The sequence below is a fragment of the Aquarana catesbeiana genome, linkage group LG01 (genome assembly GCF_042186555.1).
Source record: "Aquarana catesbeiana isolate 2022-GZ linkage group LG01, ASM4218655v1, whole genome shotgun sequence".
In the NCBI taxonomy this organism is placed as follows: domain Eukaryota; kingdom Metazoa; phylum Chordata; class Amphibia; order Anura; family Ranidae; genus Aquarana; species Aquarana catesbeiana.
The window spans coordinates 399511102-399528226 of NC_133324.1; the positions used below are offsets into that span (position 1 = coordinate 399511102).

Consider the following 17125-nt stretch of genomic DNA (forward strand, 5'->3'; position numbering starts at 1 on the left):
TAGAGATTTCTTATAAACCTAAACTGGTATGTTCTGAGCCCTCTACTGCAGAATAAGCCAGTCCTAAATCATACCTGGCAGGATTGGTACTGGCCCAATTGGGCTGATTTTTGTGGCAGTATATATGATAATCTGGTCATCCTCCCTGATTAATCCAATAAATTGGTATGCTCCAGTCCTTACTCATCCTTCACTGATCCCCATTTCTGTCTAGATGGTAGAAAATGACCAACCTTATTTACCAAAGAGTTTTTCATTTGTAATTACCGTAACCCAGAGCAACCGATCATAATCTTGCGCTGAACTGATCAGATTTTTTTTTTTAGATGCGATGGGTTACATTACAAAACTCAACTTTCATGGTGGGGTAATATCTTTAAGTTATTGTTGCATTGGCCCTATAGGAATTATAATCTATCAGTACATGATCTAAAAATGAAAGAGCTGAATCTGGCAGATATATATTATAAGAATAGATAGATAGATAGATAGATAGATAGATAGATAGATAGATAGATAGATAGATAGATAGTAGACATATACAAAATGGTATATATACCCATAAATCAAACCTTAGGGGTTAATAAAAAAATGGAGAGTGCAAAATTGGGTGCAGCTCTCCATACAAACCAATCAGCTTCCATTTTTTTTTTTGTCAAAATTTAACTGAATAAACCGAAATTAGAAGCTGATTGGCTACCAAGCAATAGTTGCACCAGATTTTGCATTCTTTTAGTAAATCAACCTATAATGTATCTTTGTATTGAAAAACATAGCACTCTAGTCCAAGGAAGCAATCAAAAATGATTTGACATTTTTGTAACAAAGAATGCTTGCAGATAGGTAGGTAGGTAGGTAGGTAGACAAGGTTAGTGCATGCCTTATATTGGGGCTATGAAGGGGAATATAAAGGTCAGTAATGCATATGTATGGGGTGGAATATGAATTAAATGAAAATCTAAGAGAGGCGGGGATGGGTTAGAGAAGGGAGGGAGCTGCTACCTAAAGCCCTCACATCTCCTGCACACATGGACAGAGCATGGGAAGCATCGCCCACAGCACTGTGTCCTCAGTCCTGTATCCTGATTAAGAGGCACATTCCATGGGGCTACCTGTCTCCACCCTGTGAGGACATCATCTGAAGGACATACCACCCCCAGATCGCACTGATTTGTAATCCATGCCAAGGATTAGTGATTCTAAAGAGGTGACTTGCTCAGTTGGATCAGATCAGGCTACAGAAAACAACCCCATAACAAGAATGCAGAGAAGAGGGAGTGTTGTGTAGCCCCCTTACCATCTCCTGGTGTAGACCCCAGGGCTCAGTGCTGTGAAAGTCATGAACGGGTACGGCTCTCCCTACCTGTATATGGGGGGACCGGTGTCCCAGCCTCGTGCCCCTCTACAGAGGACCCCCAAATGTGCCCGCTGCAGGAACCACGGGGTGCTCTCTTGGCTGAAAGGGCACAAGCGCTACTGCCGCTTCAAGGACTGCTCCTGCGAGAAATGTATCCTCATCATTGAGAGGCAGAGGGTCATGGCCGCTCAGGTGGCACTCAGGAGGCAGCAAGCCAACGAGAGCCTGGAGAGCCTCATACCAGATACCTTAAGGTCTATGCCAGGCCTGCCAACTACTCTGCCAGCCGACACCAGTCAGCCAACCTCCAGACCAGGCGAGATGGCCATCCGATGGGCACAGGAGCCTTCCTCTACTATGCAGGTGCCAGTGAAAGCAGGTGAGTACAGGGGGCACTGGTATTGGCTGCATGGGGGCACAGGGGCAATCACCAGACACAATTTCTAAACCCCACTCTTCATATATTCTTTTCTCATCCATCCATTCATCCATCTGTCCATATTTTCATTCATCCACCCATATATTCGTTAATTCTTCCATCGGTCCATGTTTTAGTCCGTCCAACTAGCCATTCGTTCTTCGTTAATTTATTAATTCAGTCATTCATTCATCCATCCATCCATATATTCATTTATTGCCTCAGTCATTCATTCATCCATCCATTCATTTATTCCCTCAGTCATTCGTTCATCCATATATTATTTTATTCATTCATCTATTCGTTCATTAATCCACCCATATATTAGTTTATTCATTCATTTATTCGTTCATTCATCCATCTATATATTAGTTTATTCATTCATTTGTTCAGTAATTCATCCCTTCATCCATATATTCGTGTATTTATTCATCCATTTATATATTTGTTCATTCATTATTCCGTTCATTTATGTATTCGTCTTCTTTATATAAAAAGGTTGGGCTAGGAACACAGATATGGCCTGCAATAATTAGCCCACACATTATTTAATATTTTATTGTCTGACGCACAATTATTTCACAATAGTAATAATAATAATAATACAACAGTACATTTGATTTTACTAAGAACAGAACATTCATTCTACAGATTAGACCACGTCTAAATAAAAAAAGGCAATTTAAATGGTAATTTAAAAAAAAGTAATTTAATACCAGTGTGGGTTAGGTAAGACCAAAAAGGCACAGAATGACATTATATTAAAGCAGGGAAGCCACAGAAAGTCTAGTCATGACATAAGTAGAACGATTTTGGCCTGCAAAAATCTTCTACTTGCAATCTAAATCCTATCCGTGGTACTTTAATAAATATCTACATTATTCTTTCCTTGATGTATATTAGATGAGAACACGGATTATTATTTTTTTCCGTGGCAAAGCCACCAACTCCTTGCCCTATTAACACACTTTCATTTGTACAAAAGGCTGACCATTCACTATACAGTCTGAAGGTACAATCTCTTTTAGATCTATTATCAGTTTTGTAGTGTCTGATTTGATATAAATTGAATTGTTTCGTTTTGTCCCTGTATTACATTGCTTTTGTAAATCTAAAGGCGATTGTACAATCAGATTGTACAATGTATGTCCCGTTTAAAGGCTGCGATCCTTCATAGCCGGTAATGGTCAGTGTTTTGGGGTCACAATATGTAATGGTCACAATTATAACGATGCTCTGGAGTATTACTGATGTGCTTTATCTCATTATGAGGGATTGAACGTCTCCAGAGCCCCTTTTCAGGAGGAGACAAGAAGTGAAGCGTGTCAAATTGCTCAAAAAGCAAATCAAGTGTAGTCTCGGCTTGTGCCAAAACATGTCATGAGGAGTGGGGGGATCGGGTTACTGGAGCCTCTGTGCTTACTCTTATGTACTTACCATACACACCAGCCCCATGATGACAGACACCCTGCCGGCTAGCACGCAGCGATTACACTGGCTTCAATTAGCAACTTCCCATGGGGGGTACATAAATGATACAACAGTTAGCATGCCAATATTTTAACCCCCAAATCATAGTTCCCAACAGTTCTACATCGTTTTCTGCTGGGTTACTCCTTGGTTGGAATATGAGGAACGATGTATTTGTGGATGTATCATGATATATCTAGATGGGAACTAGCTATGGTACCTACTATTACTACTTCGTCTGATCGAAGAAAAGAAAAGGAAAGAAAAAAAAGAAAGAAAACGAAGTATGGGAGCAGTATGGGGGTAATGTTAGATTAAATTTTGTAAACGAAATTTTGCACACATGGAAAAAAGTATAACAATTTAATTATGGAGAAAGAAAGGAACAAACAGAAAAGAATGAAGGAATGAAAAAAAAAACAAATATAAAAAAATCGTTACAAAAAATCTCCTAATAAATGTATATAAGCTAAGCAAGAAAGGAAGAAGTAATAAACGACTTTGCATGCTGAAAATATAAATATATTTATCTACATATATTGGGGCTTACATATTATTTATCTTTCTTTCTTTCTTCTTCTTCTTCTTCTTCTTCTTCTTTTCTCTCTCTCTCTCTCTCTCTCTCTCTCTCTCTCTCTCTCTCTCTCTCTCTCTCTCTCTCTCTCTCCCTCTCTCTCCCGCTGTCTTTCTTTCTTTCTTTCTTTCTTTCTTTCTTTCTTTCTTTCTTTTTCTTTCTTTCTTTCTTTCTTTCTTTCTTTCTTTCTTTCTTTCTTTCTTTCTTCTTCTTCTTCTTCTTCTTCTTCTTCTTCTTCTTCTTCTTCTTCTTCTTCTTCTTCTTCTTCTTCTTCTTCTTCTTCTTCTTCTTCTTCTTCTTCTTCTTCTTCTTTTCTCTCTCTCATTTCTCTCTCTCTTTTTTCCTCTCTCTCTCTCTCTCTCTCTCTCTCTCTCTTTCTTTCTTTCTTTCTTTCTTTCTTTCTTTCTTTCTTTCTTTCTTTCTTTCTTTCTTTCTTTCTTTCTTTCTTTTTCTCTCTCTCCTTTATGGCTTGCAGGTGCAGGTGTAACATAGTTATAAAGGTATTCACCCATTCCTTATCTGTCAATAGTTTAGGAATAGTCGTTCCAAAGCTATAAGTGGAGCAGAATAGATTGCAGCTTGTACGTGGAAATATGTCTCCAGCGTCTCCACATTTGACCAAGTATATGACCACAATGATCCCAGGGAGACCAGCCGTCTCTTTTAGGGTCAATTGAAAAGCTTCAGGAGCTTGGTGAGCTAATTTATTTATATTACTTGGATATTCCATGGGGGGCCACTAGCAGTGGCCTGGAAGTCCCCAGGATTAGATCTTCAGAAGAACTCAAATGGTCATTGCACAGACCAAACAGTGATAGTGGCAGTGTAGGACGATCTACTCAGCATGGATAATGGCTCTGCTCCATGTCCCAGTCTGGCACAGCAATAAGGAGTGTCCCCGGTGTCTGCTTCTATAGGAATGTGGCTCAGCTGATGTACAGCTGCCTTCACTCCTCATATTTATTGTACTGCTCCTGGCCACCACCATCCCCTGATGATCTATGCATTTCATAAAAGATTACAGTCATTTCAGCTAGACAGTGTAATAGCAAGCATTTCAGGATAAGGTCAGGATCCAATGAAAAGTTACCAGCTTGTTTGTAGAACACAATGGCTGGCCACTGATGGGGCATCCCTCACTATGCCAGGCACCCTATCCAACATTTCCACATCTTCCTAGAGCCCATCCCAGACTGGTTCCATCACTACTTACATCTGCTCTAGAGTGCTGGAAAGGCTTATATATAGTACATTTACCATTTTCTAGCGAATCTTTCTTTTTTCTTCTTCCTAATTACTTTTTACACTTTATGAAACTTTTATTACCACGTGTGCAATATTTTATGTATAAGTCTTTATCTATATTATCCCCATATTAATTCAATTGATGGCGCTGTATCATTGTTGTTTTGCTAGCAGAACCCAGCACAGCTGTAGCAGAAAATAAAATAAATAAAACACAATCTACAGTATAACCAGAGCAGATCTGAACTGAATTCCCGCAGTTTAGGTAAAAGCAACGAAAAGAAACAGATGGAAAAAAAAGAAACAAAGCCGCTTCGTTTTGGATTGGATAAATCTGTTCTTCAAACTATTGCAGTGGCGTGAAAAACACGAATAATAACAATAATAAAAGTAATCATAATAATTTTAGATTTAAATAAAAATTACCCTGACATAGTTTTATTAAGAAAACACTATACATATATTATATATATAAAAAAATAATAATACTACTACTACTAATAATAGTAATAATTTATATACAGCCTAGTTTTATTTCGTTTTAGGCTCCATGCACACTAGGAGCAGAAAAAACGTAAAAAAAAAAAAAACACTTTAGACAGAAAATTATAATTGTAAAATATTACTACAATTAATCATGTCCAGTAAAATTCTTGTGTATTCTTGTGTATAGTTTTATTTTTAAAAAAATACTGTGCACATTACATGCTTATAATAATAATAATTGTTATCATTATTGTTGTTGTTATTATTATTATTATTATTATTATTATTATTATTATTATGATTATCATCATAATAATAATACAAATTTTAGATTGACCTATGGCATTTTCTAGTTTTATTTAAAAAACGCTATATGCATAATATTAGATGGTTATTTCTAGTAGAATCATTTATGTTTTATTCATAGTTTTATTTTGAAAATAATATGTTGTAAAATAATATTAATAAAGTTAAAAAACGTTGACGTTTTTTCTGCTCCTAGTGTGCAGGGAGCCTAACAGTAATAATAATAATCACACCAGCAACAATTACAATAATAAAAATAATAATAATAATTATTATTATTATTACTATTGACCTACAGACTTTTCAAGGTTTATTAAAAAAAATGCTTAATGCATAGTAATCTACATGCAAAATTAAAGTAAACGTATAAATAAAAATAGTAATTTGACCTACGATGTGACCTATTTCAATTTTGATTAACACAACACTTTTCACATAATGTTATAAGGATAAAATAATAATAATATTAGTAATAATAATAGTGAATTGTAGTAAAATATCCTATGTCATATTCTAGTTTAAAACGCAGTGCGCATTGTACAGTCACTGCTTTATCCCACTAGCTATGTACTAAGCATATGCAGAGACTGGCCAGGACATTCTGCGCTCTCCACCACCTGCACCGCACACCGGACCCCGTAAAGTGACTGCTAGCGATGTACTATGTAGTGCTCAGATATATGGGGTGATTTGTGAACCATCTCTGAGTATTTCTATACAGGCAGTCTGCACTGATTGCTGCTGGATCCTCCTTTTGTAAATGGTGGGAATAAATGAATCATCTTGGCCCAGGAGACACACTTCAGCAAATGTTTACATTGTTGCTGCCAGATTTTGCTGTATAAATATTTACTCATGGGAGACACAGTTATTGCTCATAAGACATTCCAATTTATGATTAGCATGCTTCGCACACAGCCACTGTCAGCAGCCTTCCTGATGGCAGCTCTACAAGATCCATGACATGTATGCTACATTCAGCTTGAGGATCCAAGAATGATGGACATGTTTAAAATTACCACCATGAGATCAGACTAATATATATATATATATATATATATATATATATATATATATATATATATATATATATTCATTTTTTTGCACGTCACTGATCCGTGTGTATTTCGACTGTATATATACGATTATTCTTCTATACTGAGAATCAATGCACACTAGCACTTTGATTAGTGTTCTGTATATATATAGATAGATATATAGATATATCTATATATCTATCTATATATATATCTAGATCTATCTATATATATAGATATATATATCTATATATATATAGATATATCTATATATATATAAATATATATCTATATATATCTCTATCTATCTATCTATCTATCTATCTATCTATCTATCTATCTATAGATATAGATAGATCGATATATATAGATATATCTATATATAGATATATAGATATATCTATATATCTATATATAGATATATCTATATATATATATATCTATCTATATATATCTATATAAATATATATAGATAGATATATATATATATATAGATATATCTATATATATATATATATATATATATATATATATATATAGATCTATATATATATATATATATATATATATATATATATATATATATATATATATATATATATGCATACATATACAATATAGTACAATTTCCTACAATTGATGCTATTAGTGTAGGAAAGTAAAGTTATATTTGCTGCTCACATTGGCAATTGCTCTGCCACATATTGACAAGGTGAAATATTGTACAGGAACCTGTAAAACATGAGAAGAGCCCAACTATAATAATAATTTAGTAGTTACCTCAGTGTTGATGATTTTTCCATTGTGCCAGAAATGTATTGTATATATATCCAAAAGAGTGAAATGCTAGTAGTAATATCTGTTATCTTAAAAATAGAAATTGTCTGAAAAGCTGCAGCACTTCCAATGACACTCCCTTTACAACTGCTATACAACTGCTATACATAATATAACAATACAATCTACCCAAAGTGCCACAGAAAAAAAAAAAAAACGAAATAAAACAAACAGTAAGCTCAGGGTTTAGAGGCAGGAAAAAAAAAAACCCTACTGGTTTGCATTTTTGATTGGTGCTTTCTGGCAGAAAACACACATGTACACTGCCTTAAAAATCGCTGCTTCTACAAGAGCTCAATGTTATGCTATGTGTCCATGCACAATAGGACGATTACAGGCATCTTTTGAGCTCAACCTAAGAGGCAGGAAAAAAAATCTTTTGATTGGAGCTTTCTGGCAGAAAAAAAACACTAAACTCTCCCAAACTCGTCTAAACTATGTACAAAAATGCTCTGTGTGAGCATTTTTTTTACTGCCAAGGGAATTGGCGTTTTTAAAAGCCCAGTGTGCATGGAGCCTAAGGGGTAGATTTACTAAAACTGGTGCACTAAGAATCTGGCGCAGCTGTGCATGGTAGCCAATCAGCTTCTAATTTCAGTTTGTTCAATTAAGCTTTGACAATAAAATCTGAATGCTGATTGGTTTCTATGCAGAGCTGCACCAGAGTTTGCACTCTCCATTTTTAGTAAATAACCATTTACCAACTACATATTACTGTGAAATATCTTAAAAATGTAAAAATAGTGGTGTAATCTTTGATTGAGCTAGTAAAATGGCAATAGATTCACATTTGCATGGCTGCAATGTGTTTCACACTTCAGATATCCTGTGCGAGTGACGAGGAACCCTAACATTCTTCATGCTCTATAGTCTACTAATGTTGTCTTTTTTTGGTTTGACAGATGTCTCTGAAGAGAGGCTAGGTGACAGCAGTGGTACAGACAATGGCGAAAGCTACAGTGACAAGGACACAGATCAGAGGTCCCCTCCTGATGTGAAGCCCTGCTGTACCCCAGAGAGTCCAGAGGTGGTGTCAGTGGATGAAGCAGGCTATCCAGTGCGGAAAAATTGCAGCAGTGCAGAGAGTACCTCAGAGAGCCCCAAGTATCAGGCTGAACACAACCATCTTCTGATTGAGGGCTCATCTGCTGCAGTGTCTCTACCTTTCAACCTGAAATCCAACAGACCCCCTCTTGAGGTCCTGAAAAAGATATTTCCAAGCCAGAAGCCCACTGTGCTAGAACTGATCTTAAAGGGGTGTGGAGGGGACCTTGTTGGGGCTGTGGAAGTTCTTCTGTCAAGCCGATCCTCTGTGACTGGTGAGAGAACTACAACAGAATCTGAAAGCATTGTGTTACCACCTAATGGGCATTTATTTGAGCACACCCTTAGCTCCTACCCCCTATCATCCTCCAAGTGGTCAGTAGGGTCAGCCTTCAGAGTACCTGACACCCTCCGATTTTCTGCAGATTCCAGCAATGTGGTAACAAATCCCTTAGCTGTGCCCCTACAGCACCCTTTCCCACAACCCCCAAGGTACCCTCTTCTTCTGAGAAACACTTTGGCAAGAAACCAGTCTAGTCCCTTCCTGCCCAACGATGTTACCTTGTGGAACACTATGACCCTACAACAGCAGTACCAGCTTAGATCACAGTATGTTAGTCCCTTTTCTGGCAACTCCACCACAGTGTTTAGGAGTTCACCTGTCCTTCCTCCTAGAGCTCCTGAGGACCCAAGGATCTCTGTTCCAGAGGACAACTGCCCCATTGTAGTGAAACAACCTATTTACACAGAGGAGGACTATGAGGAAAGATCAGACTCAGCAGACTCCAGAATCCTCAACACTTCTTCCTAACCAACAAGGTGACAGGACAATTGTATATATGACTCTCATTCAAGAGAACTGCCTTATTTATCCCATATTCATTGCACTTAACTAAGCAATAAAACGTGAACACACATGAACTCATTTCCAGTTAGGGACTATGCACATTGTCCACATCATCTACTCAAGTGCTGGTATATCCGAGTGATGACCCTAAAGACAAAGAAAAACTTCTCTTCATGGGTTTATTCTATGACCTATTTAATATGATTGGTATATTGTTGCTTTTCCATGTATTATGTAATATGACAAATGGTGTTAAGTATATATCACAGTCAAAGGAAGAAAACAGAATATGTGACCTTTGCAGATATCACCCTATCTATTTGTTCTGAAAGAACTGAGCATATGTAATATTACAAACAGTATGTGAACTGCATGAATTGCATTGTTAAATGAGCCCAAGATTAAACATTGTCAGGTTAATGTAGCATGCTAAGGACTCTAGATGAAATAAAAATGATGATGAGCATGTCATTTATACTTGTAGTTTGTCAAATTAAATTAGCGTACACCTATGAACAACCTCCAGGCAGCGAGGCATTCAATTACTAGAAAACATTCCACAGGGAAAACAGAGCAGGTATGTGCATACTTGCTGCTCCAGCTGTTTTTTTTAATTTCATTTGTTAACTTTTTACATCATTAATTTATCCTCTGTATTAAGCTGGTATTTTTTTTTTTTTTTTAGGTTTTATTCTCCCTATACAACATCACAATATACTATTAAATTTTTAGTACAAATGACTTTTTAGCTGTCGTCTCTAAAAACTAAATAAGAATAAAGGATTTGTGGCCGTTTTAAAAGTATAAATTCAAAGTAAAAGTATTTTTTGTCATATCATCATTCCCGAGTCTCTTCCATTAATACTAGGAATTAACTCTGTGATGTGTTATTTTTAAACATCATGTTGCTGTAGTCATGAATGAGAGCGTTTTTAGGTACAAGCTTCGACCCTTGTGTCATATGATTATTTTAGTAAAAAACAATGCTTGTATATGCTATTGAAGGCAGCATGCAATCTAGGTTCCATGCACACAGAAGGGGTTTTTTTCCTGCCTCTGACGCTGAGCTTAAAATATGCCGGTAATCGCCCTAATGTGCATGGATGCATAGGATAACTTTGAGCTGCTTCTACAGGCAAAACACAAAGCTCCTCTAGAAGCAGCGATTTTTAAGCCAGTGTGCATGGAGCCTGACATTAGCAACTACCTTAGATAGCAGTAAGCTATAGGTGGCCATATATTGTTTGAATTTTGGATGATTCCTAGTTAATTGGCTGAAAGTTGAGCTGTGGCTGGCCCTGTTGACACCCATCTTCGATTAACTTTTTGTCGAAGGAGCTGGTTGGAACTCTTTGGCCCAAACAGTGCCTACATCAAATCAGAATACAATGGTCAGGAGCAGGAATGCCTCTATCCATATGCCGTTTAGCATGGATGGTGACCTCTAAATGTGTTTGGCCAGTTTTATTGGATTAAATTTAGTTTGATCAAACATTACAGGCTTAATTTACTAACTTTAAACACAAGGATAAGAATCTTTATTTTTAGTCAAGTGACTGTAATTATAAATCTCATTTAACTCTGACAATTTCTGTCACTTCTTAAAAGAAAGTAGAACCCTTATTCTTGTGCCAGAGCTTTGTGAATTAAGCTAATGTATCGTAAACATTTTTTTTTTATTTTTTCATAAAATACAGTTTTGTTTTTTTTAACCCTTTTTCATTCTTTTTTGTATCTCTTTGCTGCTGACCTTACCCTCTTTTTAGGCTGCATGCACTTCATTCAATGTCAACTGCACACCATTGCTGTGGACCGGATTCCTGATAGTGACAATGGTGGACCATGTCTGCACAACGTGTATCAGCATGACCCGTTTAGTCTCAATCACTGCCAAATCTGATAGGGTGATGATTCAGGAAGAGCAATTGGGAGCCAGTTATTGCCATATAATAGGAAGGGTCTGGACAAGAGCCTTTATGGCAAGATAACCAGCTATTATTTTGTTTAAGGCTTTATATTTAAAAATATTGAAAACCACTTTTGTTAACATCATGCTAAATAATATGTGAGTTTATGTGAGATTTTATTGATTGAATCTACTTTAATATTACAAACAAGAGAAGGAGATTGTGGTTAAATGTTTCTTGAATTATAATGAGTCTCCTGACTTCCCTCAACATTGCCTTTCCCCCACAGTTCACCTGCAGAAATTTAACCACAAACGTTTAGGGGTGGCCAGAAGACTAGAACACAATAGGAAAATAATTTTCCCAGTTTGTATGTTTCGAATGTACGTGCTGCCTCTTCCACTCTGCTGTCCTAGGCACTGGCCCATGAGAACCATTATTGTAAATGTTGACCTGTGAAGTGTAGCCCCCACCCTTCCTCTATAGTTGTCTGTTTTAACCATAGAGGGATATTTATAAAAAGTTGGATAGTTATAGGAACAACTTTTTTTTGTTCCTTTATGGCTTGTTTTTTGTTCAACCTATTATAAAAAGCATGTTCAACGTCCTTTGTTCCACCAGGGTAATTTATTAGTTCATCTGTATTTTGGTTTGTCATGTACCAACTATTTTTCTACCCATTTTAGCTGTTTTGCTGTTGTTTAATAAAATACTCCACATTTAAAAATGTTACATACGGTAGCAGAAAAGACAATTCAAAAGAGTCATTTGCAGAGTTTGTATGGCACCATGGTAGTGGTAGCCTAACATGATTACTTGTGTGATAAAACCTGTTTATCTGTGTTTATGCAACAGTGTTTTAATTAGAGTAGTGGTATTTTTTTTCCTCGAAAAATACATTAATTTTGACAACAGTTAGCAAAGACTGTTTAGCAAACGTGATCCTTTTTAGTTGTAAAGGTGAATTGTTGGCATACAGCATCCCAGGTGCTTCAGAACGAAATGGAGTACTAATTTTAGTATACCAAATCCTTATAAATAAGCTTGTTGGGCAGAGAAGGATTTCAGGATTTCAGGTAGGGGTAGTGGAAATACCTGGTCAGATCAAACCCTGGCATCATTACTAGTAAATGTGTAGAGGGGAAAAAGGCCTTTTAACCTTAAAAATAAAATCACTAGCAATATCCAGCAGCTGTAAACACCTAAAACTGTACCTACAATTTTGTTGTTGCACTCCACCAGGTTTTGCCTAACCATATTTTTTATATTGATCTGGCTAACAGCAAGATCAAAAGTAAAAAGTAACCACTTGAGTTGCCACTGTGGGCAAAGCTTTAAAAAAATTATGTATACTGTATACATCTCCCTCTCTCTCTCTCTCTCTCTCTCTCTCTCTCTCTCTCTCTCTCTCTATATACACATTATATATATAACATTTTATTTGTAGGCAAACATTATCGTTTAATCAGAAGAAGATTTTATTGTGTCTCCAAAACAGAGGTACAAAAAAGAAATGATACCAAAAGCCAATACAATGAGTAAATACAGTAAAGAAAGGGGTATAATACACACAAAAAAAGAAAGAAAGATGGTTCATATAGGAAACAGTTTTGTAATAACCATAAATATGGGTGAAGGGTTTTCCTGACGTACCATTGCCTAAGGTTATAGTAGTATGTACTCGAAGAGAGTGTACATCTAATTGAATGATAAAACAACCTTTTTTTATAGTCAAAAAGATAATGTAAATGAATTAACAGCCTTCCAACTGGAAGGTGAACCACTCAATAAAATACCGTAATAGTGATTTTAGGGTCTACAAAGTTTTCTTCAGTAACCAACTATTGAAAAGTAACCAGAAACCAGTCCTGAACCACTGGTTAGGCCAAAAGCCAATAACTGCAGTCAATGAAAATATTTAGTTATTGCCTTATCAAGAGCATGAAGAATCATACCTGCAGGAATCTGTACAGGGCTAATTGGACAGGGCTAGGCCCGGAGTGTCTAGCCATGGTTGCCATATTTTATAAAATTTTTAGCAGCGTTTCTATGCCAATATGTTAGTTTTTCTTTAATAAGGATGACATTTACTTGTTCAATCCACTGTTTTGTTGTTGGGATGGACGTTGATAACCATAGACAAGCAATTTACTTGTGAGCGATGTACAATAGTCCTGCCAAATTTGTTGGGGGGGAGGGAATGTCCTCATCCACCGCGCCCAGCAAACACATTACAGGATTTAATGGAACAGTGGTTTGATAGACTGATGAAATTATATCAGTCACAGCTTTCAGTATCAGAAAAGTTTTGGACATCGCCACAACAAATGGATAAGATCTCCATCAGCTCCATTACACTTGGGGCATAATGGCGACTCTCTGCTTCCCCATCTGTGAAGTAGTAACGGGGTACGGTAAGTTCTATGCAAAATGAACAACTGTGAAAGTCGGTAGGATGGAGAGACTGAAACATTTGACATAGACTGCAGGCAAAGATCCCATTCTTCACCCTCAATCTCACCTAAATCTTGTTCCCACCTATGTCTACACGGTAACCCAGCCGCATCCTGTGTCCTTGTAGAGAGGGTATTATAAATCTGTGAGATCATTCCCTTTTATCCTGTACAGCTAGAATATTGTTTATTAAGGGGTGTTCTATGAGCTCCAATCTGGAGTGCCATGCCCGAGTCTGCAGGGCATGTTGAAGCTGGAGAAATCTGTAGAAGTACTGTCTTGGCAGTAAAAATATGTAGGTCTAGAAAGGATTTTAAAGTGGCTTGATTGTATAGCTGTGAAATATATTGAATATCCATATTTTCCCAGGATTGGAATCCCTCTAGTTTGCCCACTTCCGTATAACAAGAATTGCACCACAGTGGCGTATTTGATAGGAAACCTGTCATACCCAGGGTATGTTTGGTAGAGGACAAACATTATTGTTACTTACATAACACACCTCATCACAGCAGTGATGGATCTTAAGACTGTCTGTAATTAATTTTGGAAACAGAAGAATACTGACAATATTTTTGTAGACAGAAATGAGCAACATAGTGAAATCTTTGAGTGACAGAAGAAAACATCAACACAAAAATGGCAACTGCTGTAATCAATTTACAGCTAGCTTTTTAAAATAAGGTACACATGGCATTTCACAGATCAGTCAGGGTGATTTACTAAGGAGTTAAAGTGTTACTAAACCCAGGACCCTGCATTCACAATATCTGGTCTCCCACAGTACACAGAACATGGAAATGCAATTATTTAGGTAAATATAAACTGCTAAATACCTTTTCTCATCAGCAGTTAGAGCAGTCTTGTGACCTTCTATCAATGTCCAGCCAAGCACTGGTTAAAGCTTGTACGGGTGTTTTCTGACTGTCCTATGAGATTACAAGACCCCTGACCCTCTGATTGGCCCTGTGCTGATCACATGCACTCTCCCAAGAAAAAAAAAACCTTTCTAACAATACACACCAAACTGAGCATGTGCAGCCTGACTCCATGGACTCTGTGTTATCAGGACATTATCAGGGGACAGTGGAAGGAGGGGAGAATCAGAGAAGACAGGATCAAACAGCCTTTTTACACATAATGCGGAGTATAAACCCCTTAGGTTAACAAGCATGCTTTACTGCATATACAGACTGATTTTACTGTTGTGTTGTTAGTAAAACTCTAATGCCTCGTACACACGGTCGGATTTTCCGACGGAAATGTTCCATGTGCGCTTGTTGTCGGAAATTCCGACTGTGTGTATGCTCCATAGAACATTTGCTGTCGGAATTTCCGACAACAAATGTTTGAGAGCAGGTTCTCAAATTTTCTGACAACAATACTTGTTGTCGGAAATTCTGAGCGTGTGTACACAATTCTGAGGCACAAAAGTCCACGCATGCTCGGAATCAAGCAGAAGAGCTGCACTGGCTATTGAACTTCATTTTTCTCGGCTTGTCGTACGTGTTGTACGTCACCGCGTTCTTGCTGATTGAAATTTCCGACAACATTTGTGTGATCGTGTGTATGCAAGACAAGTTTGAGCCAATATCCGTCGGAAAAAAATTAACGGTTTTAGTTGTGGGAATGTCCGATCGTGTGTATGAGGCATAAGAGTGTGCACGCAAAAAAGGGTGAAGATTCACTTTAATTATTCATTCATGTGCAGATAAAATAAATAAACAAACAGGAGTTTACTTTTCACATGGTTGGGTAATATAAGTGCGTCTTCAAACTTTTTAAGTTTAAGTTTGCAAAATTTAAAATATTTCTCTTTAAAACAAACACACATTACATTATACATTCTGTCTCATAGAAATAAAGCTTACAGTTGCATACAGAAACGTGGGCACCACTGGCCATACTTAGCTAAAACTGAAGTTTGGGTAAATGTAAACGTTACCTGTAGTGGGGCCCCCAACTGCTTGTTTTTGTCTGGGGGGGGGGCATAAAAAGCAATTATACTTATTTTCCTCCTCACTTCCCCATGACCAGTTGCCCTAAGCTGCTTCTCTTAACCACATCAGCCCCGGAAGGATTTGCCCCCTTAATGACCAGGCCATTTTTTGCGATATGGCACTGCATCGCTTTAACTGACAATTGCGCTATTGTGCAACGCTGTACCCAAACAAATTTGATGTCCTTTTTTTTCCACAAATAGAGCTTTCTTTTGGTGGTATTTGATCACCTCTGCTCTTTTTATTTTTTGCGCTATAAACAAGAAAAGAATGACAATTTTGAAAAAAAAAAAAAAAACAATTTTTTTTACTTTCTTCTATAATATATATATATATATATATATATATATATATATATATATATATATATATATATATATATATATATATATAAAAAACTGTATTCATCAGTTTAGGCCGATGTGTATTCTTCTACATATTTTTGGTAACAAAAATCGTAATAGGAGTATATTGCCTGGTTTGCGCAAAAGTTATCACTTTTACAAACTACGGGATAAATTTAGGGACTTTTTTTTTATTGCTTATAATAGTAATGGTGGCGATCTACGATTTTTAGCGGGACTGTGACATTGTGGCAGACACTTTGGGAGAACCAGTGACATTATTACATTGTTTAGTGCTATAAAAATGCACTGATCAATGTAAAAATGACACTGGCATGGAAGGGGTTAACACTAAGGGGTGATCAAGGGGTTAAGTGTGTTCCCTGGATGTGTTCTAACTGTAGGGGGATGTGCTCACTGAGTCATGATAGAGATCACTGTTCCCGATCACTAAGAACAGAAGATCTCTGACATGTCATTAGGCAGAACGGGGAATCGCCTTGTTTACATAGGCAGTTCCCCGTTCTGCCTCTGTAGACAGTGATCGTGGGTCGTCGGCGGACATTGAGTCCACGGGAACCATGGGCACGCTCCCATGGTGTGCGCCGCCAGCGGCGTGCTTGCACCCGCTCTCCTCCTTGCACAGGCTGACGTACAGGTACATCAGTTTGCGCAGGGGAACCAACCTGCCACAGTAAATGTACGTGAGCTGGTCGCAAGTGGTTAACCACTCTCTTGGCTGCAAGCACTCTGACTTCATCAAGTACAATGAGTGAGCGAAAAGGGGAGTAAAACTGAT

At 37.2% G+C, this 17125-nt stretch overlaps 1 protein-coding gene across 1 annotated transcript; it reads left to right on the forward strand.

Moving 5' to 3' along the window:
- Positions 1-1030: 1030 nt before the first annotated feature.
- Positions 1031-10927, forward strand: DMRT3 (doublesex and mab-3 related transcription factor 3). Its single transcript, XM_073630708.1, has 2 exons — positions 1031-1736; positions 8633-10927. Exons 1-2 carry the CDS (start codon positions 1340-1342, stop codon positions 9583-9585), a joined length of 1350 nt encoding a protein of 449 aa, XP_073486809.1. The 5' UTR covers positions 1031-1339; the 3' UTR covers positions 9586-10927.
- The last annotated feature ends 6198 nt before the right edge of the window (positions 10928-17125 follow it).

Bases quoted from the DNA above. Each gene is read 5' to 3' on its own strand.
- DMRT3 (XM_073630708.1), top strand. From the start codon at position 1,340: ATGAACGGGTACGGCTCTCCCTACCTGTATATGGGGGGACCGGTGTCC. The intron at 1,737-8,632 runs GTGAGTACAGGG...TTGGTTTGACAG, and splicing joins GCAGGTGCCAGTGAAAGCAG to ATGTCTCTGAAGAGAGGCTA.